This window comes from Mugil cephalus, chromosome 20 (genome assembly GCF_022458985.1).
Source record: "Mugil cephalus isolate CIBA_MC_2020 chromosome 20, CIBA_Mcephalus_1.1, whole genome shotgun sequence".
Lineage (NCBI taxonomy): Eukaryota > Metazoa > Chordata > Actinopteri > Mugiliformes > Mugilidae > Mugil > Mugil cephalus.
The window spans coordinates 10,447,525-10,471,714 of record NC_061789.1 but is presented as its reverse complement, the minus strand read 5'-3'; the positions used below and the strand labels follow the sequence as shown (position 1 = coordinate 10,471,714).

At 40.5% G+C, this 24,190-nt stretch overlaps 1 protein-coding gene and 1 long non-coding RNA gene across 4 annotated transcripts in view; both read right to left on the bottom strand.

The window, feature by feature from the left end:
* LOC124998512 overlaps nucleotides 1–8,377 on the bottom strand; it is a 40,375-nt gene extending 31,998 nt beyond the window's left edge. The window contains exons 1-2 of the long non-coding RNA XR_007111063.1: nucleotides 8,268–8,377; nucleotides 7,094–7,609 (exon numbers count right to left, since the gene is read on the bottom strand). This is a non-coding gene — a long non-coding RNA (uncharacterized LOC124998512). The remainder of the gene's footprint in view (nucleotides 1–7,093; nucleotides 7,610–8,267) is intronic.
* An 807-nt stretch (nucleotides 8,378–9,184) lies between these two features.
* Nucleotides 9,185–23,690, bottom strand: copz2 (COPI coat complex subunit zeta 2). 3 transcript variants are annotated; one of them, XR_007111062.1, is made up of 10 exons: nucleotides 23,557–23,690; nucleotides 18,674–18,742; nucleotides 17,344–17,428; nucleotides 16,755–16,846; nucleotides 15,964–16,019; nucleotides 14,205–14,282; nucleotides 13,678–13,729; nucleotides 13,257–13,391; nucleotides 12,769–12,807; nucleotides 9,185–10,190 (listed from the first exon to the last, which is right to left on the bottom strand). XR_007111062.1 is itself a non-coding variant. In XM_047572970.1 (10 exons), exons 1-10 carry the CDS (start codon nucleotides 23,572–23,574, stop codon nucleotides 10,143–10,145), a joined length of 570 nt encoding a protein of 189 aa, XP_047428926.1. In that variant the 5' UTR covers nucleotides 23,575–23,689; the 3' UTR covers nucleotides 9,185–10,142. The 3 variants fall into 3 exon arrangements, 2 of the variants coding, with proteins under 2 accessions (XP_047428926.1, XP_047428927.1); XM_047572970.1 differs by lacking the exon at nucleotides 13,257–13,391 and adding an exon at nucleotides 12,323–12,355 and having other exon boundaries at nucleotides 23,557–23,689; XM_047572971.1 differs by lacking the exon at nucleotides 13,257–13,391 and having other exon boundaries at nucleotides 23,557–23,688.
* Nucleotides 23,691–24,190: the final 500 nt, after the last annotated feature.

The following is a 24,190-nucleotide window of genomic DNA, read 5'->3' as shown; positions in this document are numbered from 1 at the left end:
CTCGAGCATCTTACTGCTGCACTGATATTACACCATTTCTCTCAGGCTTGTTTCAAACTACCAAAACAAAAAGATAGAATTTTAGGGTGATTTTGTCTCTGAATAACTAAAATATGCAAGAGTTAGCATCCTAAAACTGACCAATATTTCTTTACAGTGCATTACACGTTAGTTCAATTAATAATTTCACAGTATATAAATCTGTATTGAATGGCTTTTTTTGTGATTGTTGAAGTTGAATAAAAGCAGCATCGCACAAATTGTAAAAATTGAAAAATCGCACCGCTGTCCTTCAGTCATACTATACCGCTGTTTACCCTTTTTATCCAGGATCTCAGTAAAATAAAACTACAGAAGGTTTCTACAAACATATTATTTGCTTAAATATTTAGACGTGCGTGAACTAAAGCACGTACAACTCTTCCTGTTGTATACCAGTGTGTGATTGTGTGACTGTATTTGTTAGTAACTGTTGTCCTTGGCAGAAAACTGGCTTTTTGCATCACCCAGTGGCCAGAGGGAGGAATTGCCAAGTTGTATAAATATGAATAAATAATATATATAATAACTATATAATATATATTATATAATATATGTAGGCCTGGCTACACAAGTCAATTGAGGACTGAACAGAAAAAAAGTGGTTTAATTTTCTTTTAATGACCAAACTATGACTTTAATTATCATCAAACAGCTAATAAAGCTATTAATAAACGGAGGAAGTAGCAGAGCTAAAAGTACAAAGAAACGTGACATCAGAGTCTCCTGACTTGAAAAAGCGTTTCAGCCCTGACACCTGGAATCACTTGAAAGCATTAATGACCGTACATTTCGTACATGTCATTGTTTAAGTCACCAGCAATTACGTTTGTATTGAAAACAAAAATCAGATCGACCTGTGGGGATTGGCTTTTTTTTTCGCGTGGTTCTTTCTGCGCCGAACGACTCAGAAAGTCAAAGATTATTTGGTGAATTTAACGCAGAGCACTCCCCTGTTTTCTGGCTCTGTCGCCCCGATCCTGCGCTCCTTCTCCTCTATTTATCACTAACCTGTCTCTGTGTGTTTACCTTCACGCTGGGATAAATGGTTTTTCTGTTGCTAATTGCGGCTGCATGTTTTTCTGTTGGCTGGTTTTGTGTTTCTCCAATCAGAGCCTTGAGATCCTGCATGGAACCCGTTTGTTTTTTCAAGCACGGGGGGAATCATTTATTTTGCGTGTGACACATTTTTGCTATCTCATGCACCCGAAAAGCCCCAAGTTCAATACTAAAGAATTATCCACTGCTTGCTAGACGTTATATGTGCATTTTGCATTATTATAAATAGTATTGGTATTGGTTTTACACTAACCCTTTTAATCTAATGCAAAAAAATTCAGGTTTGTAAGAAACACCCTCCACGGAATAAAGTTAATAGTGTAACGTTATGTACAGTACGGTGGAGATCGCTGTGTGGAGCTGAGGAGGAGTTGTGTGTGTGTGTGTGTGTGTGCGCTTCCTGGAAAGGTGGAATGTTTTTACAGAACTGAGCAATTCTTCTTGCAGAGCACAGATACTCTTTGGCCAGATGGTGGCATAAGAGGCCCCTCGGTTGGCTCCAGCCAAGACCCGGGTTAAATTTATTTAGTTTGTATTTATTTGAAAAGGAGGCGTGCGGCCTGATGGTATAAAGGCCATGTGTTGCGTTTCTCTTTTTCGCTGCCGAATGAGGGATGACGGGTGCTCGGCGATGAGGCCCAACATTGGCTCGATTGAGCGCGACGGCAGAGCTTCATCGCTGTGTTCAGATCGTGTTTTTAGCTCTTTTTCTTTTTTTTTTTTCCTGTGCTGAACAAACCGGCTGTTGGGATGAATAAACCAAGGAGGAAAACCTACACACATACATCTGATGATGTGATCTTAAGAGCTCTAGACTTCTATGACAAGGTTTCTTTTCCTTTTGGAGGGACTCAACAACAGAAAAGGAAGTTTTTTGTAAACCCTTGAATGTTTTGTCTTGAGTTCAAAGGTTTATAGGAATGTTGAACTCATTAGTAGTGATGTGTGGATCGATACCGAAGTATCAATACTTCCGATACCAGGTCTTTATGCTCTAAGACTGACTCTCAAATTAAAATATTGATACTTAATGTACGTAACGTAGGAACACAGTGGAAAATAACTGAGCTACCTAGCTGTGGCAACACAACAAACCTTGTGAAACACCTCAGGTTAAACCACAACAAAGAACACGAGGCGTTTATGATGAGAAGGACAGAAGAGGAGAGGATTAAGATGCAGTTAAACAATAATTTATTTTAATGGTCTTTTTAGTGTTTGAAACATAATTTTCAGACATTTCGTATGATTGTGTTTTTTCTGTTATCGTATTAGCTCGGCTATATAGTAAATGAGGCCGCTACCTCAAAATACTTGCGAGTTTAAAATAAATAAATAAATTACTCTGATGTCTTGTATTCTTTATGAAGCTATCATTTGAAATACACTACTTTTTTTTTTTTTTTTTAGGTTTACCGGACACATGAGGGTGTATTTACACACAGTATCGGTATCGGTATCGCCGACACCAGCCGGAATTTCACTCTGTATCGGATCGGAAAGGAAACCGGTGGTATCGAACATCACTACTCACTAGAGTTCAAGGTTTACAGGGATTCTTGTGAACTTCCAAAAAAGGTCTTTCAGAAGCACTTTTTACAAATGTCTAGGGATTATCCTGGCTGGCTTCTGGTCGTCTGTAAATGTCTTCAGAAAGAACTAAGTGCAGGGTCTGTCAAAACCAGTTTCGAGGTCACTTTTTTTGCGTCTCGGGCTTCCAACAAGCTTTCAACAGTTCTTTTTAGGGAGTTTATGGAGATTAAAGTGCAAAAGCAACTTATTTGATTTGTTGCAAACACATATATGAGAAAACTGATCAATACAATCTCCTTGCAGCTCTATATCTGGGTCTACCAGGTGGTCGGTATAACTTAAAAGTTAAACTAGATTTGTTTTGTTTTACAGTGGCTCGTGTGCCCCCAAGGATCAAGAAAGTTGTGGCCCTGACTAAGAACTTTTATGCCGTTATCTCCCATTCAAAGTGGATTTTTACACTTTATAATAAGCTAACATGCTGCAGTGACACACTTACTTTACAGACACGATAGTGGTATCAATCTAATCATTCAACTCTCTGCAATAAAGCAAAAAACAGCACGCCAAAATGTTTAACTATTCCTTCCGGGAGGTTTTCAGTGGACACATCTGGGGTTCTCTGGGGACTTTCAGATTTTTCCGGGGACTCTCAGCCTCTGCGGAGATCTCTGGAGGTTTCCGGAGGCTCGCGGCTGCCTGCTGTCGCCGGCCGCGGCTCTTCTGCTGTCACTTGAGCCCGTATGGTGTCGCAGGTTTTTTTTTTTTGTTGTTGTTTTTTTTCTTTTTTTTCTTTTTTTCGAAAGGTGCTAATTAATTTTTACAGCCAGCCTTCCAGCTGGAGCCTGCACGCAGAAAAATAATATAATTACATTTCCACATCACATTAAAGGAGACGGTTTGCAGGCGCGGCGCTCGGCCGTGCAGACGCGGGCCCTGATGGAAACGTCATCCAGTCTTGTAATGTTACCCGGTCGCTCTGGGTATGAAGCTTATGTCATGCTACAAGACATTACATTATCGCAGCGAGACAGACAGAGCAACGGGTCACAAGAGTGGAGAAGGCACTTAATCAGCCTTGACACCCTGCTCGCATTGTAAAATATTGTTGTCTAATGTTACCTCGACTCATAACTCCTTTACCTGGGACATTTTGTCAAACAGAGAGAGGCCAAATGGAAACTTAAAGAGTTACGCTATTTTAATCACACAATAGATTTCTTTTCCATCTTTTTGGTTTTCTTTGCAAATACAGTAAATCTCCAAAGTAGCTTGAGGGAGAAAGAAAAAAAAAACGTTACTTATTTAAGCACGTGAAGAGATCCCTGCACCCGTCTGTGTTCACTTACACGGCACCGAAGACGTGTATACACCCAGATTATCCCGGCCAATGAGACCAGGATATAAACGTGTCAGCGCGACGTGCACACGGCGGGAGAAAGCCTGCAACCATGAAAAACTGTTGAAATGGCATATTTCATATTTCAGCGTGTGTCTTTTTTCCGAGAGTTTAATCGTTCGCAGACTTTCTGGAGACGCTTTTTCACAGATTTTACTTCATCTTTCATCTGTAATCAAACAAACAGCGTCCAGCCAGTAAACAGTGATGTAATTCAATCAGTTTATTTATGCTCCGGCAAAATAATGATGTGGATTATTGGCAGCACTTCATCACACGCACACACACACACACCGTTCACTTCACTCCCCCCTCTCTCTCTCTCTCTCTCTCTCTCTCATGTTGTGTTGAGGTCTCTTTATCATTTTTTATCCCACCCACTTTCTCTCTCTCTTCCTCTCCCTTCCGCACGTACACCCACACTCTAAACGTCTCTCGCCCTTCATGCTACTCCGCCCACATCCACTGACATCACAGCTTAATTAACCAGTCACCATAAGGCCAATCCGTCACTGTCATCACCCCGGCCAATCAGACGCCCCGGTGCATATTACCCCCCCAGCCAATGGAAACGAGCGCGGCTCTGCCAGCGTGGTATATAAAACAGGCAAGAGCTGATGCAGACACATAAAAACACTGGGACGGTGTAGGGTGGTGTGTGTGTGTGTGTGTGTGTGTGTGTGTGTGTTTCATCGAGAGAGGTGACAGACAGCTGGCAGCAATGTTTGATTGACAGGTGGTCTCCAGAAGAGAAGAAGAAGAAGCACAGGCACACGTAGAAAAGCAAAAGTTTATAACCCAATAATTTTCTACTTTCTGCTGTGATAAAAAACTGAATAGACTGAACCGGACGGCCCTCGTAACACAACCAAACACACGTGCTCCCCTCAGCACGCGAGAGCCAAGTCAAACACGGTGGGTGATTTCGAACACGAGGTGTCAGCTGACCTACGAAAAGCAGAGCTTTCCCTCATCGTGTATACACCTGTTCTGACGAAAGCCAGACCATCCGTGAGAGATGATGATGGTGATGATGATGATGATGATGACCTTTTCGCTGATGACTCAGCACCGAGTTAAAAGCCAGTCATTACACTACAGGCGCCGCTTTTCATCGGTTTTTCTCCGAGAGCACATTTTCCATCTTTTTGAATCGGCGCGGCGCTCTGCGTCTCGTCTCGGGCTCGGCTGTTTGAAAAACTGCTCCGTGTGAGCGAGACAGCTCGACACTGGACGGGTGCAACTAAACTTAAACACATCAGAACGCATCTAGGTTGAGTGCATTATATAAAAAACGCGGATGTTTTCATACTTATATAGAGTGGAGCAATGAGGAGACTTTTTAATTTATGCAGAAATTTAATATATATATATCACCACTTGAGCACAGAGCCAAAACAAAGTGGATGTAGTCAGATGGCACATGTGTCGTAGTATAAGATACAATGGCAGTTTTTCAAATTAGCCTTTTATAGGTACAACTGTATATGGGTCTTGCTATATCTGGCACATAGTAGACGCAGTGCTGTACTAAATCAGTATATGATGAAATGCAGCACATGACAGATTTGTTTATACGCGTAGCTTGCTGCATACCAGTGGATATGCCTGTATAATGTCTTAATTACGCTATGATAAAACGTATGATCTGTACAACTGTACACTCTACAGAACATAAGAAATGTGCTTATCACAGAAGAAAACCTTACATCTGCTGTATGTACAGAAACATGGTGGACGAAGGCAAATAAAAAAACGCAATCTAGAGCATTTTGAGTATCAATAGGTAGAAAGGTGCTATATAAATACAAGATAATTTATCATTTGGAAGGGCCTTTACTGCCAGCTGCTTCAGCATTATGCAGCAGCCGTGTGAATGTGTCCAGCTACACAACTGTAAAACTACACTAAATGACAGAAAAATATATATATATATATTGCAGGTTTATGATTAAATGATCAAAATCATAATAAATAATCTTGTGTGGCTGACGTGATGATGGCATCAGTGGCTCACTCCTGGTGCTCCGGATTCTAAATTGACCCTAGGTGTGAGTGGTTGCCTGTCTCTCTGTATTAGCCCCGTGATAGACTGGCGACCTGTCCAGGGTGTACCCCGCCTCTCACCAACTAATAGCTGGGATAGGATCCAGACGACAAGCGGATAAAAAAAAAAAATGAATGAACGTGTTCTGCTCACTAGATGCAGTGCCCACTTTTGACCACCAGAGGGTGGTGTGCACATGCATTCATCATGCTTTACGCTTGTTTTGAACAGTGAACTCTAGTATGGAACATATATATGTTTAATTTAGTGTTTATCAGTACATAATTAGAATTACAAATACACAAATGTAGGTACTTGTACAATGTGCAACGAATTGGACAAGGAAGGCTTGTTTCATTGACTCATTGACTGAAATAAGAAAAGTATAAATAAATACATGCATATGTAAATAAAAGTGCAAATGCATGTGAAACTGTACTATTGAATATTTCTACATGCACAAAGTGAAGTAATTCCAGCAATATAAAAGTGCATCTGCAGCCACATACTGTATGTATAATTTTATTCGGGTGCATTATGTGCAGTAGATGTCACAGAACGTCGCAGAGTGCAACAGTAGCATTTCCAAAAAAGTGTGCACACTTGTGCATTTATTTATCTGCTTTTGTTTTTTAATCCATCGTCAGCACATTTTGCAAAAACTGTGCGTTGTGCAACAGTTTGAGTTCATGTTTGTTTGCTCAAGGTTGTTTGGAGAGTGTGAGTGACTCACAGCCAAACTGTTACTGGTGTTTCCACAAGGACCGTCGCCGATTACTCAAAACACACAACCTTGTCAAGCACTGTTGTGTGGCTGTTTGTGAACTAAAGATAGGCCATATGATCCTAATTATTACAGCTGAGCTGAGAGGAAAAAAATGCTTAATAGAGCTTGTTTCAAATCCTGACTTAGCAGTACCTAAAAAACGCTTGCTGCTGCATAGTGCTACAGGACATGTGATCATCTTAGGAATAAAAACAAAACAAAAAAAATGCTATAGTGTTGCATTGCTCACCTCTTGCTGTTGGCCTCTGCCATCACATGCATGTTGCTCAGGATACACTCCAACCCTCATGTGCTTGTGTGTACACTTGGACGGTGACTCCTTCTCCTGTTGTGTTGCACTGCCATCCCAGCCCTGGTAATGTGGCATCAGGAGAGCATCAGCCTCACGGCACCTGCGCTCGGCCTCTTCAACCGAGCGAACATCACGCTCATCCGACATAAATAAAACTGGACCCGCGGGCCGACGTCCAGCTGGCGGAAAACGTCCTGGCTGCAGCTGATTCCTCTTGCATCTCTTCCGGCCGAGGGGCTCTGCCGCCATAAATCAGGTCCCGCTGACTCGAACCACTTGTCTGATCCTTTGGTGCAGTCCTAAACAGGTGAGCTCCTAAATTCAGCAGGCTTTCACGTGGAAGTCCCTCTCAGTTTGTGGAAAGCCAGACGCCAATATTTCTTATCCAGTCTGGCAAAGCCTGAAGAGTGCCTTGAAGAGCTACGATTGGCCTGGGACAGCGAAGTCTGGCGTCTGTTAAACAGAAGAAAAACAGGAGTTAGTGTGCTTTGTAACCTGCAGTTTATTACACATACTGAGATTTGGCTTTGGTAAAAGCATCTGCTAAATAAACAGTAAAGGTGATGTAAATGTAAAATGCTGGAAAGGTGAAAAGAGATGATGACTGAGATAATGAGCCTCCTTATTGGACCTAGAGCTCTTATCCTGCGTATCCAAGGCAACAAGTTAAAGTCTGACGGCTAAGTTTAAAAAAAACTTTACCTAAAAAGACAATGTGATCATGAGTGCCTCTAAATCATACAAATAAAAAAAAAAAAGTCTTGCACAGTCAATAACAAAACACAATATTAATAGATGAACACGTAACAAAGAAGTACCAGTGGGTCAACATATTTTTTATTAACCTTTCCATAACACATCTATACTTAGGATAGCACTCATTACCGAGCAAACAAAAGCACTGGTTGGTCCACACATATTTATTTTGGCACATGTTTTAGCCACTGTCTGCATGTACTAGCTTATTTAGCTTAGCACAGATTACACAGAGGTTAGCTCAACTGTTAGCTTGACACTTGGCCGTTAATAGCTCGTGACTAATTGATAACTGGCATTTGCTTAAAAGTGAGTCAGGTAAAATGAGTTACATGCACACGAATGAGCTCTTTACCCGGTTCTCTCCTACACTACCCCCAAATTTGCCAAAAATTTTAAAAGAGCAATTAAACTACTGAACCGTACTGAGCTGATGAATTTGGGGCACTCAAAGGTTCAGGCCCGAATACCTTTGGTCAACTCCCGGAAGAATGGTGGTCACCTGACCACTCGGGGGGCGTGGTCTCTGAGGCCTTCATGGTGTGTGGAGCTCAAAATGTGATGCAGAGAAAAAATCTATTGTTACACACAAAGGAATGTTGCACACTTAGTCTGTTAATTCAATATTTTTATTTGTGTCTTCTCTTTTTAAAACGTCTTTAATTTCCACTTCATCTTTCAGTTTTCATCCACATTTGAAAGTTACATTTTTCTCATACCGGGATGAAACATGAAACAAACAACATTTTCCTCAGGGAAATGATTGTAACTATAAAATTTTGAATTCCATCAGTAAAATATCCTAAAATATTAAATTATCTGGACAAAAACAACAATTATTGACTTGTAGAGGGGTTGATTAATATGAGGTTATTATTATCATTATGAATAAACCACTGAGGTACAAATAAAATGTATTATCTGCAATGATAATAATAATATAATAAAACTTTTTATTTGTTCTTTGTGTTTGGCTGAGGGATGATGAAGAAGTCATCCAATCACATGACTGGAAAATAAAAGCAGAACGAACCATTGGCTGAAGGAATCCACGCACGTGTCTACTGACGTGGCCCATTTTCTACCAATTGCATCCATGACCACGCCCACGTCCCTACTTTGCATTCTGATTGGCTCAGACCACTAACTGAGCCTAGTTATTGGCCTTCAGTGCTTTTTGCGAGGCTTGGCAGGATTTTTCCAGTAAAAACAATCAAAAACAGATATAAAATAAATAACAATTTAATGAATGAGACTATTAGATTATCTGAACACATTTGCATTTAGACATGTTTTATTGTCAGTTTCACAAATGGCTAAATACACGTTTGTTTCAGCAACATCAAAATGTACAGAAAAATAATTAGTATCTTTTTGGCTGGTTTTATCTTTTTAAATTAAGAAAATATCCACATCTCTAATCCTCAAAATAACAGTAAAATAGACATTATTATTTCTAACCCTGGCCACAAAGTCATCTGTGCAGTTTTTCACTTTATTTAAGCTCCCGTTGACTCTTAAATACATGTATATGTACATATATTCATTTACCTAAATGAGGAGAATCTTATCTTCTTTTGCGCATGTTATACAGTGCAACAGTAACACAGCACCTCTCACACATACCGCTAACATTTGTTTAGTGTATCAATACATTCCTTTATAGTCTTTAAATAAGCATTATAAAACCCAGAAATATAAAGTTAATATCATTATTATTACTCATTATTATTGTTATTACTCAATCATATTACTTTTTGGGGGGGGGTGGGGAGGGGGGTTGTTTTTCATGTATAAAATGGTGCAATTTTAAACTTTTGCATGTCACCAATGTGCAAAGTAACGCAAGTAAACCCCATGCGTTTTATGTAAATTTATGCTCCCAAAAAAACTCATACTTCATTTAATTTGTCCACTGACATTCCCAGTACTCCTATTGTCATCCCTTTAACGATGTGTGCTGGGTGGTCATTTGGCCTGTTAAATAACATCTCTACACAACTGAATAAATTAAATATATGTCACACACAATGTTACAAAACGGCATCAGACAGAGAATCCAGAAAAATCCCATCTCTGCCTGGCTAATTGCAATATATGGCAGTCTACTGGCTGACAGGCCTGTGCAACCTTCCCCTTTAATTCCACCCTATAAAAATAGCTTTGGGACTAGACAGAGATTCCCTCGAGCTTTCTTGAGAATCTTAATGCTTTTTTTTCCTGCTGTGGGTCATTTTAGTATGGACCACTTGATCTGCTCCTTGGCCGACTGCAGGACCTGGAAGAGGCGAGGAAATTATTCATTTGTAACGTCGTGTTTGCACGGAGTGATGTAGTTAAAACACAAAATAAATAAAGATGAGTCAGAAAAGCAAACCATCCAAATAAAAATCAACATATGAAAAACAATGAAGCAAAATGAGAATTTACTGATTGAAAGAAACGTGAATACTGTGCACATTATTAGTCACTGTTATTCTTAGTCAAGTTATTAATGTAATGAGAGTTAATCAAGTTTCAAAACAAACAATTTGTTATAGTTTCAAGTGAAAGACTGTATATTGTGTAGCTGCCAACTTACAAATACTGTGGGACTAAATGTTTTACAAAAATAACTCATTAGTTACAAATATAAGTGCACATTGTAAATAAATAATTCAACTGTACACGCCACCGCAATGACAGTATGCACTTGTAATTTAAATATCTGAATATGTCTGTGTGCTCCGTTTTGATTTTTGAACTTTTCAGCAACTTGTGCAGTGTTGCAGTACCACAATTCACACACTAGATGTCAGTCTTACACCACGTCCAGAGAACGAGGCGGCGCGTCATTCCGCCACATAGGCGCACACGAAGGAAAGAAAGTAAAATTTAAGATATAACGCTGCTCGTTTTTATTCACTTAAATAAAATAATATAATAAGGTTTTATTTGTTTTTTAATAGTTTTTTATTTTATTTTATTTTATTTTATTTTATTTTATTTTATTTTATTTGCTCGTCTGTTGATCAATCAAGACATTTCCGAGCTGAGGATGTTGTTTCTCATCCTGACAGCAGGGGGTGGACGGTGCTCAGATAACGCCGCCACCAAAAAAAAAAACAAAAAAAAAAAACAAAAAAAACAGAAAGAAACAGGATTCTGGGAAATGCTAATTACACATTCAGATTTAGTATGCAGTGCGCGTTATGAGCTTATGAAAGTGAATTAGTGTTACAACTAGGTTTTAAATGTAACGTGTTAAGGAAAATAATGGAACAGTAAGTGGCTGGAGATAAATATCACCATTATGCTTTTTCTTTGTAATGTATATTTTACCAATACTTCCTTGTGCGCCAGTGTAGTACCATTAGTATCATATCACCACCTCTGTCTACTAATATTTCTCCATCTAGCTCTTGACATGTCATCAGAATCAGTGTTTTCCACTCTCATTTGCATTTTTCAGAGAACCATGAGGCCGTTTTTGGAACAGTGGCGGAAAAGCGAAGGCACACTCATTCTCTTCCTTTTAACAAAGCTCTTCTATCCAAATCCAAGCTTAGTGATACCAAGCTCCATATTGTAATATGCATACATTGGCCTTCTGAAGGCTCAGAGAACAGAGGCGCTGCCTTCGAGGCTGAAGTCAGGAAACAAAAGTGTGCTGTAAACATCACAGATACTTAATTCAATACTGTAACATGATTGTCTGCGTGTTTGAGGGTGTTTGTTTTTAGGTTGGTACAGTGAATTCCCCTGCCCAGAGGTGGGTACGTGCCACCTCTGGGATTGGAATATTATACAGTGTGATACAATAGACCTGACTGTCCTTGTAGGGAAAACTACATATGAGATGTTGTGTTTTGGTTCAGAGTCATGTAGCAGTATTATCTAAGCCTCGTCCTGCCCATAAAACTGTACCAAATTTGAGTCAGTATGGTAACTGTATATAAAAATTATAAATGTACATATAACGAGTGCAAATGAACTAAAATAAAATAAACGCAAAAAGAGTCTTGATCTTTATCATCATGTCTGTGTGACAAATACACCTAATTTACAACCAATTTCCATCATTTTATTATTACTTTATATTTTTGCTTTTCATTATATATTTATATTTTATTGACTGGACGAACTAACAGTGGAGTTTAGCGATTTAGCAATTTAGCGCTCCGTCGTGAGCTATTTTTAAATTTGGCATCCAGTTTTCTTTACAGTTCTTTATGTGGTCCCAAAAGGCTGCTTATCAATTATCGCGCACATTGTCGGCATGAAAGTGTTCAGGCAGTGAAGCAAGGTGGGTTAATATTATCAATATTATAACATTAGCGGGCTGTTATAATATTACCACGGTGTGCAGTGTGCTGCACTAGAATGAGGCTGTAGGGTTGTGAAGGAGTCGTTGTGTTAGTAGAAACTTACGTTAGTGGTCAGTGCCAGTTTCTCTGTTAGGTGCTGTCGGGGTTAAAGCAACAGAAAACAGAAGCTCAAACAGCATTAATGCACAAGATCTGTTCCGAGGCAGCACAAAGACATGTCTGTGCACATGTTCATTCCTGCACGCAAGCAGGAAGACACAACAGCTAAGAACAGAAGAACACTCGGAGTATTAGGAGGGCTGATTTAGTTATCTCTCCAGTTATTTACCCATTCATTCACAGCTAAGCTTCAGGGTTTGAGGCCAAGTGAGCTTCTACATGCATTAGCGAGCAAATTTTCTTAGCATGCAGTTTAGTACATATGAAAACGTCAAAAAGCTATCTATCATTTTGCAAGAAACAGACAACCTTAAGCTGCGTCTTTCTGCAACCCATGGGAGTTTATGCTGTGTGTATTGTGTTGTATGTGTGTGTGTGTGTGTGTGTTACCTGGGCCACACTTTGCTCAGTTAATGGGTTTTCATCAGCCTGTAAAACAAAATGTCGTCATTGTGTGCATGAGAAAAACAAAGCAAAAGTCTAACACTAAATAAGCGACTCACACTGAAAACACCGTTAGATCTATGCTGCAACTCAGCGACATTCAAAGGGCATTGGTTAACGGCGTGTGTCAGCGTGTTTAGCCGTTCTATAGATGTGGCTACAGGGTTAGCAACGTCCACTCGTCAATCAGTGATAAATGGAACACACATGTGGACTAAGAGGATGGATTGTTGTGACATTTTGCACAGACAGTCGTGGGGGCTTTTCCTGACTTTTCCTTGTGCGCCACAAGTGGGTTAACAATTAGTCCGCATGCGTCCTCTCCATGCATTTACCCCATCTGTCTCGCTCATACCTCCTCCTCGCATTCATTCATTCACTGTCTCTCTCTCTCTGCTTTGCTATCTTTCTCCTCAGCTCCCTCCCTTTCTCACCCTCGGTCTGTCTGCGTGTCTGCCTGTGTTTGTCTGTCTGTCTTTCTACAGCAGCTGGCTCCTGTCTGTTTGTGCCTCTAGGTTACCGGTGATGTAATCAAACAGGACGAAGCCATAGGCTGGCTCTGACATTTGCTGACACCCATCAGAAGGAGAGAGAGAGAGAGAGAGAGAGAGAGAGAGAGAGAGAGAGAGAGAGAGAGGGAAAAGGGGAGAAATAAATTGGAAGCAGGTAAGAAGAGGAAACAAGCCAATGGAAAAAGGAAAAAAAAAAAAACTACAGGAAGCTACAGTGAGTATTCTGAACAAAGGCCAAACAGATGTTCTTTCATGTGTTTGCTTTGAATATAATTTTCCAGTGACTGAAATCACTCCATAAAATGATTGGCTGGTGGTTGTAAATGATTGGCAATCATCTTACCCTGTAGTTGACCTTCTGTAGGACCTGCTGAGGGTCACACTCTAGAATCACCCTGGCAACAGGATAAAGCAACCAATCAGGACTGAGCGCAGCACAAACAGGACTGGGATAATATATATATATATATTTATATGCAAACATATATTAGGGCTGTCAAAATAACTGCATCATCATGATTAATCTGATTAAAAATTTGAATGCAATTAACCCATCTGCAATGCAGAATGACTTTGGTCGATCCAGTAGTGACAGGCAACAGGAACTAGTGCATACATATATATTCCCTTCTTTATTGAGTCTGTTTGCTAATGCAAAAAGAATCGCGATTAATATAGATTAAAATTTAATGATATTTAATCGTGATTAATCGAAATTAATCCACAGCAACCCTGTGATTAAGATGATTTCAATAGTTTGACAGCACTGATTTATATATTTTAAAGATTAATAACCACAGGAATGTGTGTGTAAACCATCTCATTTGTAAGCTAGTTTGAATGCATTTCAAACTTTGCATCTTATCTCACCCTCCATCAATGATCTCGTCCACAACGAGGAACACTCCTTCCATGTTGTCCAGTAAACACCTGCGCTCGACGTTTTTCCTGCAGGATGAATTCAAAGATTAGCCAGGTTGAACAAATCTCAACTTTGAAGGCACTGCGATCAAGACACTGACCAATAGGAGTGAAACAAATACCGAGCTCCTCAGACATTCACCTCAAGGGAGCGCCGTCTACAGCTTTTTGAAATTCACCATGCTGATAACAGGCTCAGAGTGTTGAGTGAACTGGGACGCCGATGGGGAGTGGCGAACCTCTTTGACTGCACGACAGCCACCCGATCATCAGAAACCAGACACAACTTTTTGGGCTATCATAAATCGCAGTTGCTCGATTGGCCCCTTGGGTTACATCTGGTTCCATGCTAAAATGCCCAACTACAGCAAAAACTAAATTCCTAACGTATGAGTTCATTATTTATATAACCACCTCATTTAAATTACATGAAGGATTAAAAGTGATGCATCATTTAAGGCACGGCCTCATTGAGAAACAGGGAGCATCTCAGGTTGCTAGCTGTCTACCAAGGCAGCATCCACGCCCCTCGAATACACGCCTCCTCCTTCACCTAGTTGCCCAGGGTCACTAAACTGTGCTTCATAAATGGTATTCATCTTAACAGCTGTTGTCACTTCTAATGTACCGATTATGTAAAAACTGACATGACTGAACAGGTCAATCGTGTAATTTTATAGGTGCTGCTATGAATATATTTCAACTTTCAACAGAGCAAAACAACCAGTTTTCTGTCCATTTCTTGTCTGGTTATGCTAAGCTAAGCTAATCACTTCCTGGTCAAAACTCTGCACTCAACACAAGCACAAGAGAGATGTATTAATCTCTTTAATCTGATTTTTAAAAAGAAATTTCAACATCACTCCTTTCCTTTCTACAGACAATGGTAGTTTAAATTACTAATGTACAACAACCCTCACACACGAACTTAAAATCTGCACTCATCTTTTTAATTAAAATCTCATCGTGAAGACAATAGGTCCTCTTCCTTTCACACCGTGACAATAAAACATTGTACATACTGCACCGTGCCTTTTAGAGTAGCCTATAATCGTTCATACTGTACAATAATATAATCTCTTCATGTCTCACACTCTGCGCTACTACTGCATCCGTTGCCACGGCAACCACATCAGCCGCTGTTTGGCTAATAATGTTGCAGTCAACAGCAAAGGGATCCGAGTGTGCATAACATATACACACACAGACACACACACAGACACACAAACAAACACACACACACACACAGTGAGGCGCACACACGCACAAGCAGCTTTGCAACTAATCTTTGGGATTTCTAACAGGTTGAGATAAGTGTGACAAAAATACGCACCAGGGGCTATTTAGCATTCGCTGAGTCCTCTTGTCTTTTAAATTAAAACCCAATTGCTCTTTAGTGTGGAAAGATACACACTGGTGTTGAAATTTACATCAAATTCAGCACGAGGACTCATTACGTCCCTGAGAGGTTATGGTGGAGTGATGGGAGGGTCGGTGTGTGGGTTCCCATTAGCACTGATGCGTCTTAGGCTATGTGGATGACAAATGTCATATTGCATTAGCATGAGGAAATGTCTGGAAAGCAAAAACTACTATATTTAGCACCAGTATTTTTTTTAAATATTATAAATGTTATAATGAATAAAAATCATGCTTTCCCGTAGCTAGTTTTATTTATTTTTCTTCAAGAGTCAGTGAGATAATGTACCTGAGGATGTGACTGAGGGAATCGAAGAGACAGTTGAGTACCGACATCAGCATCAACTAGCGAGAGAAACAGAAGGACATATTCAATCAGTAAAAACACGTGATTTTAAAGCAGCCATTTAGTTAGTGTTTGTAGCTCAAATAAGCAAAAGGTTCACATTAACATGGCTAATTCATAATCATAAAATCAAAAAATAAAACGCATCAGTTGTTTACAAACATTACAATGGCTAACGAGCTAAGGGGCTAGCAGAAAACTGTGGAGAAACATGTTTCTGATCAAATATATAAAGATCTTTTAAATCATTCTTAATGTATGCCTGGAAGATGTGTAAACTTTTCCATTTTTTAAAAAGAAAATCTTAAGACTCATCATCTTAAAATACCTCTGTTTCAAACTGCATTAATTAGCCTCCTAAATAAGCAGATGTTACTTCTTTAGTTCTAAGTTTACACATTCTTTTTATATGACAATTTACAATTTACAGCCAAGTTTGTAATTCTTATCAACTTAAGCTGTAATTAAAGTTGGGATTTTTATCATGCAGCACACCATACCCATACATTAAAAGCATTTTCTTTATTTTAATATTGTCTCTACATTGCACTGAAGACATCAAAACGAAGGAAATACGACATATTGTAAGCCTAACAGCATAACTGCCGAAGTCATTTTTTAACTTATTGTTACCAGTGTTTAATGATTTTCACAGTATTCAAGGCTTAGTACAGTACACAGTGCCTCTAGGATAGAAATATTGCTTTGGTAGATTGAGCTGAATTCACCCCTACCTCATTTTCCTGAGCACTTCCCACCACATAGAAGAAGAGATCTATGCTGCTCTTATAAACAATGGTCATCCCCTCCAGGAAAGCTATCTCATCTAGAGCAAAGGAGAGAGGGAAGAGAGATGAGGAAGCATGATCATAACTTCATCCATTTTATTTTTATGAAATGCTGTGACGGTCGAAATACATCCAGGGACACGGAGGTGGGGGGTGTGGGGAGGAGAAAATGAGAGAAGGCGAAGGGAGGAGGAGAACAGAGGAAAAGCAACATGAGTGGAAGTAAAAGAAGAGGACAGAAACTTGGGAGAAAGGGAGGAATGAAGGAGGAGTTTAGAACAAAAGGAGGTACTGGGTGGGTGATAAGGAGAGCGGGGCAGAGACTCAGGTGTCCACTGTGTGAAAGCGTTGATCGAGTTTCTGTGAACATCCAAGTGCCAAACCCTCCTGTCATGAATACTGTGGATCTATCGCGGTGTGGTCGCACAGTTAAAACCAGGGTAATGTAAAAGCTGCTCTCGGCTACGGGTGATAATGGGCAAGAGTTGACACTGTAGATGTGTGTGTGTGCACAAACATAAAGAGAGGAACTCACTGTCCGCTTTGTGTGTCTTGTTGAAAACGTTCCTCTCAAAGTTGTTCTGCTCCTTCATCGAGGGGTAAAGCTCAGGGTCGTAGTACTGAAACAGACACACATATATATACATAAAGTACTTTTGATTGTTAGTGGTGGAGTCATTGGCCTTGATGGAGTCCAAGCATGTGGGATTGATGTAATAATCGCTGTTTAGCCTGAAAGCTTGCTAGCATTTAACAGTTAGCATTAAGTGCAGCCGCAGCTAATGAGAACACGCATCACTGCCTGGCTCATGTGACGAGATCATTTAATGTACGACTGCATTGTTGTAGTTAGGTGTCCACAAAGCCGGGCCCTCCATCTGAGAGGCGCTCTCACACAGGCGCGCCATAGGATACATGAATGTGGCTGCAGGCTAGCGTGCACCTCCCCAGGAATGTAACCACATGTCGTGGCGATGCAGACCGTAAAGCAAATGTGACTGGCTTGAAACGCATTTCCACGTCGCATAAGTGGCTGGAAAGTACCTTCACCTTCCATCTGCCTCCCACACACACACACCATCTTCTCGGACTCGGATTTCAGTGAGCGTTGCTCAGTCTTTATTAACATGAGCCACTCAGTCCCATTTTTTTTTTTGAAGCGCACAGAGGAACATGACACAGTAGCATTTTAGCACCGCGATTAGAGAATGTTGCAGATAAACAGCAGTGCCAAGGGGAATGTGGGACGCTCGCGCAGGCCGTCGTGACGTAGGCAGCGCGCGGAGACACAAGTGTAGCTTTACTGGCCGAGTTTGCCGCTCAAATTTCCTTCCCACACATATCAAGTCTGTCTGTTTGTAAATGAACCTCTTCGCACAATACGCGGCACGTCTCCGGTCAAGTTGCACAGCGGGTAATGTAGGCTGGGTTTTTTTACAAGGAAGTACGAATTTACATGCAAATCTGGTTCTGAGGCGTTCTCAACCTGTCTATTTTAAGTCTGTCAGCGTTATAGTGCAACAATTCAGTCTTTTTATATCGCTGCTAATGCTAACCTTACTGTTCCTGCTTCTCATTAAAGAGGAGATTTTATTGTGAAGCAGCCTTAGCAAACACAGGATCCTGTTACCATTCTAGCCGTTTCCCATAATTAATAGTCTGCATGCTAAGAAAATTTAACAATCTGCTGGCATTTCACATAAGTGTAACTTAAAGGGAAAATAAAAAACCCACGTCAAAGGGAAGTTAACATTTCAAACTGCTAGCATCGAAGCCTAGCTACTCCGCTAGAGTAAATAAAAGCAGTATAAGTTCATTAAATTAAGCAAATTTAAAATCACCACACACACACAAGGATGGCTTACCTTTGACAGAAGTCTGTTGCCGTCATTGTCGAGAATCAGGACAGCTTTCACCGTGTAGAGGGAAAGTTCCTGCAACAATAAACAGAAATACCTCCTTAAATGTTTCAGCTTCGACAGTAACATTTGGGACGTGGCGCCACAGCTACAGTCGGATCCCTTCCTCACACACCTGGAAAGCGTGTGGTATCGACCTTTATTATCTAGATAAAGCCTGTTTTCTCAGCGACACCCTGCTTTATATTCAGCCTGGTCCACACACACCCACAGGCTTCACAGTCGAACAGGTTTCTATAGCTTATGTTCACAGTTTGTATCATGGCACGCTTCAGTCCCAGATGTTGTTCCAGGTTTGTTGCATGGTTTTCCCGATGTGGACATGATCACATACACACACACACACACATATACATATTATTAAATTTATTAGACGATATATAATATATATATATATATATATATATATATATATATATATATATACATATATATATATATATATATACATATATATATATATAATAATATATATAATATATATATTATATATATATATATATATATACATATATATTATATATATATATATATATATATATATATATAATATATATACATATATATACATATATAATATATATATATATATATATATATATATATATATATATATTTATACACATATATTTAAGATACTTTTTCCATTTTCCTACACCCATTCATCTATTCATCCGTCTGTCCATCCCCGTGAAGAGTTTTTAGACCCGGGACAAAGTTCTGTTATGCACTGACTAGCATACATTCACAGTCAGAGTGTATCACAGAACTTGGACCAGAAACTTAGAGCATCCAAAGTCCAGTATTCCCAGCTCACATTATCCTGGTTACAATGAGTAGGGGCTGAGTCCATCCTTAATTCCATAAAACATAGTATTTCAGTAAAGGATATTGACTGAACTTCAAATACTAGCTGGAGCGACAGAGATATAATAATTGTCGACCAACGTTGGCTATGCTAACCACACGACCATATACTCATCCCACATTGGTGTGGATAACTCCCTTTGACATACATGTTACATGGTTAGATTAATGAAGACCACAAATAAATACCTCCTCTCTTAGTTTCTCTCTTAGTTAATCATGCATGGCAGCTTGCTTGACATTTGATAAAATAGCAACAAATTAAACGGCAAAGTGTATCTTCTGATGAAGATCATGTGACATGACTGAACGCACCAGAAAAGCAGATGACTACATTGTTTGAAATATTTACAGACTGTTCCCCTATAAAAAAAAAAAAATGTAGATGCCCCGGAAAAAAAAGGCCCTATTTTATGACACCCTGCGCAAAAAGGAAACTTGGCAATGATGTGCTAAAGAACAGCTGTCAGTGGCTCCGACTTGTTTAATGTCTAACAATGCACCCCATAAAATAATTTCACGAGACCTAAGTAAAAAGACTTAAAAACTTATATTTTTAACTCTATTTCTTGAACTAAACAGAACCAGATAGCTAATAGTCATTAAAAAAAAACATCTACTTGAGGAAAGTCTTGCTTTGCAATGGAAAATCTGGCATTGGCAAGTTTCCGTTCTCTTAAAAAACAGTGAAAGTCTAAATCAGGCACGGGTTTGAATCCAACAATGGCTGCACAAAACAGGAACATGCCTTACTCAGAATGGGAAGGGGGAAATACTTTATACTTAAATATATATTTTTGTAAATAGTCTTGATTAAGTGGAAGTACAAAGTAAGTGAAGGAGATTTTTCTAAACTTGTCTTGTTTGACACACTTGTACAATGTACAATGAATGGTGCCTCTACATTGGCAGGGTATTGGTGCCCATTTTCAAGGAAGCGGACCAGACTGAAGAGTGTGCACCAGCTACCTACGCACAACTCTCCTCAGCCTTGGTGGTAAATGCTAAGCTAGGTACTGGAAAGGAGATTAACACTATAGAGCATTAGATCCAGGTGGAACAATAGGCGTCCTATCCAATTTATATCACAGTGATCTAGCTTTATCTTCTTTAACAGACGATGTTAAAGAAGCGGTGTGCTTTGCAGACTTCTCTTTCAAGGCGCTTCAGCTGCATATGCCAAGCTGGTTAGATATCACTATTGGACTTGTGTCCACGTGCTGTGTTTCATGGACAGAGTTTCAATGAGAACCACCTAACAGTGAGGAGTAAGGCATCCAGCATGGAGATCTGGAGGTAACATCTCCACTCTTTGCTGATGATGTTCTCCTGGCACTATGACAGGAGGACCTCCAACGCTCACTTGAAGGACCAGCATCTCCGAACCATAAGCCATCATTCCCTCCCAGAAAAGGGTTGTGTGCTCAGTTCGAGGAAAGGGAAAAACTCTATTCCTGTGGGATGGTTTTAGCTCACAAGTGAAGGAAAAATCGTTTGGTGGGTGCAGTTTCAGCAGGGATGCAATTGCTCTACTGAGTCATATAAAGTTGTCAATATACAAGACAATCAGTCAGTTCAGAGGGTTTAGGTGGTTTAGGCACCTGATAGGAATGGCCTCTGTTTACAGCTTGGGGGAGGTTCTGCTGCAGGTCCAACCCAGGAACTGCTGGAGGGATTTTATATTCTAGCTGGTTTTGGGATTCCTGAGGGTCCCGCAGGCGGAGATGGAGGTCTTTGGCGGAGACAGGTCAGTTTTTGGATTTTGATTATACAAGGATTATATAGCATCAGGCTACAGATAATGGCCTTCAATAGTAGACACGATCACTGTGATGCTTGTGGTAGTGTTTTGTGACTCTCTGATACAACAAGTAACAAATCACAGTGAGAGCAAAAGAAACCAGCACTGGCCAAGAAAATTCCGTTGACTTTTTGCTTGACGATTACTTTGTTTCTTGTTCCTCAACACCACTAATAATATCACTGATCCAAAACCAGCAGAAGTATCAGAAAATAGACCAAGATGATGTCATCTGGGTTACTGTGTCTCAGCTAAAAGATGATATTACAGTGCAGTGCTGGAAATGCTAAACGTCTCCTAAATGGACAATACTAAATTGCTCAAGTGGTCCTTAAAAGCAACATTTCTAATGCACTCTAATCAACTTGTAATGGATGATTTTTATGTGATCACAATCTATCTATCTATCTATCTATCTATCTATCTATCTATCTATCTATCTATCTATCTATGGATTATTTCCCATATTGATGCAGGCCATTATATGGAATGATAGACACAGGAAAACAGAAAGGGTGAGATGACGGGGCGCTGAGAGATGGGTGGAGGAAGGCTGAAAAAGGCAGAAAGAAGGGCAGCGAGAGACGAGAGTAAGGAAGCGGGACAAGGAGTGGGAAAAAAGAATATTCAAAAAAAAAAAAGAAGCTCAACGGAAGCGAAACAGCAAGATACTGAGAGAGAGAAATTAGTGATGTAAGAAATTCTCAGATCATTTACATGAGCATCTGTTTAAGGTTTGGTGAAGTGTGGCCACAAGCGTATCTACAAAAATGACCAAAGATTCACGTTAGTTCTTTTCTTTTTTTCTGTCTAAATTTATTGGAGCATTTCTTCTTTAAAAAGTCACAAAAGGTGACTTTAAAGTCAAAAAGCTGGCTATGATTAATATGGGTTGTAGACGGTGACGCTGACTTTAACTAAGTGGCTGAAAAAGTACTCAGAGTACTTAAGCGAGGGCAGCACAGTGCCATGGGAAAATGACATATTTAAGTGAGTTTAATCGGTGTACGATGCCATTTTTGATTATTTCTACATTTACCTTCACGTTTTAGTGGATTTTCTACTTGCAGCTGCCTGTCACGGAGACGACTCTGCCAAAGCTTGTGTGTCGTGCTCAAGTATGTGAACCGGGTAAAACGACTTGATAAAGTTCATTTTCACCACGTATTGCACACGCTGTAGCAGCCCGATCGCGGATTTGCCCCCGTGAAAGGCCTTTATTGTAGAATGCGAGGTCTTCTGTCACAATAATGGATTCGTGGATTACAAAATCCGAGTAAATACTCAGTTACTTCCCATCGCCGAGGAATAATGGAAGGCAGAGACGTTTGAGAATTAAGGGGGAGGGAAATGTGAGAAAAGGCTGAGATGAAAGAGTGAGAGGGGCCGAATAAATGGTGCGCAAGGCAAACGAGGAGCGAGCGAGGGAGAGAACGGTGGACGTGGCACCTACTCTGCTCTACACGTCAGTGCACATATGCTCGACACAAGCAGACATTTAAAACACGCACACCCGCGTCGACTGCACTATCCGTCCTAACGCACACAGGATTATGACTCGTCTCAGTTTTTTTTTTATGTGTGTGTGTGTTTTTTTTTTCTCCCCCTCTCAAGTGATCCCCGCAGGAACTGAAGCTTTGCGCTGTGTTGTCCTGTTGCGCTCCGCACCGGACTGTGTGTGTGTGTGGATAAGTGGGTAACAGCTGTGGCTCCGCCAGTCTATTGTAATGGAGTTAACTTAACACCACGATAAGTTGTCGCACTGTGAAGAGGAGCACATACAATCTGGACTATATTTACGCGCATGCATGCGGGAAAAGAAAAAAAAAAAAAGTGTGACAAACAGTGATCGGGTCGGGCCTGAGCGTCCACACTAAACGTGGCGACCACACTCACGTTCAGAATCATTATTAAAAGGATAAATAACGCGTTTTAGATTTATGGATAATCTGCAGTCAAGCCCCCCTCCTCCCTTCTCCTGCCAGCCTGCCTGCCTGCCTCACTGTCCCTAATAATGCTCACCACCGAAACTGCCATAATGCAACAATTGTCAAGCGAGCTGATGATTTAAATGTCCACCGGGATAAATAAACTGCCCAGGACGTTTAAACGCGGCTCTGCGCACGAACTAAAATGCGGAGGAAACGGTGGAGAGGCTCACCAGAGACGAGGAGTCCATCGCTGCTGCCGCCGCCGCTCGCTCGGTGTGTTGACGTGGACAGCTCTGAGCTGTCACACCGAGATCACTGCTTTTTTTTTTTTTTTTTTTTTTTTTTTTTTTTCACGGAGCCGCCCGGGCGCGCTCACGCACCAGCCAGCCAGATAGAACCACAGGCAGGATCACGGAGCCACAAGCGGAGCGCGCTCCCTATGTATACACGCCTCCTCCTCTCATCCGGCCTTTCACAATAAAAGCCGCCGAGCTCTCTTCGTGGGCTACCGTGGTTTACAGTTTCCCAGGATGTTTGTAGCCCGTTGTATACACAGCAGGTTGACTGTTATTGCTCACTACTGGAATATGATCAGAGGTCTCTGTTTGTGGAACGTCATAGTCGGGGTCATGGGTGCACTTCTAAACCTAAGTCAGCCGCAAGTCTCTGAAGTCGACGGTAAACAAAATGCTCAGGAATGACAAGATGTGCTTTAAACCCACCGCGCCGCCGCAGTTTAAAGATAGCATAGGGTTGTAGTGCTTTATTTATGCCGCAGGAGATGAAGTGGAGTATTTTTCAAAACAGGTTCAGCAGCAGCACTGCCTACTGACTCATTCTTCAAGTCGCATAGTGGAACAGGGC

What these genes read in the sequence shown, in the direction of transcription:
- copz2 (XM_047572970.1), bottom strand. An exon ending in GAAGTGCTCAGGAAAATGAG is followed by an intron (nt 16,020 to 16,754) that starts GTAGGGGTGAAT and finishes TTCTCTCGCTAG; the next exon opens with TTGATGCTGATGTCGGTACT. An exon ending in TCCCTCAGTCACATCCTCAG is followed by an intron (nt 14,283 to 15,963) that starts GTACATTATCTC and finishes TTCATCCTGCAG; the next exon opens with GAAAAACGTCGAGCGCAGGT.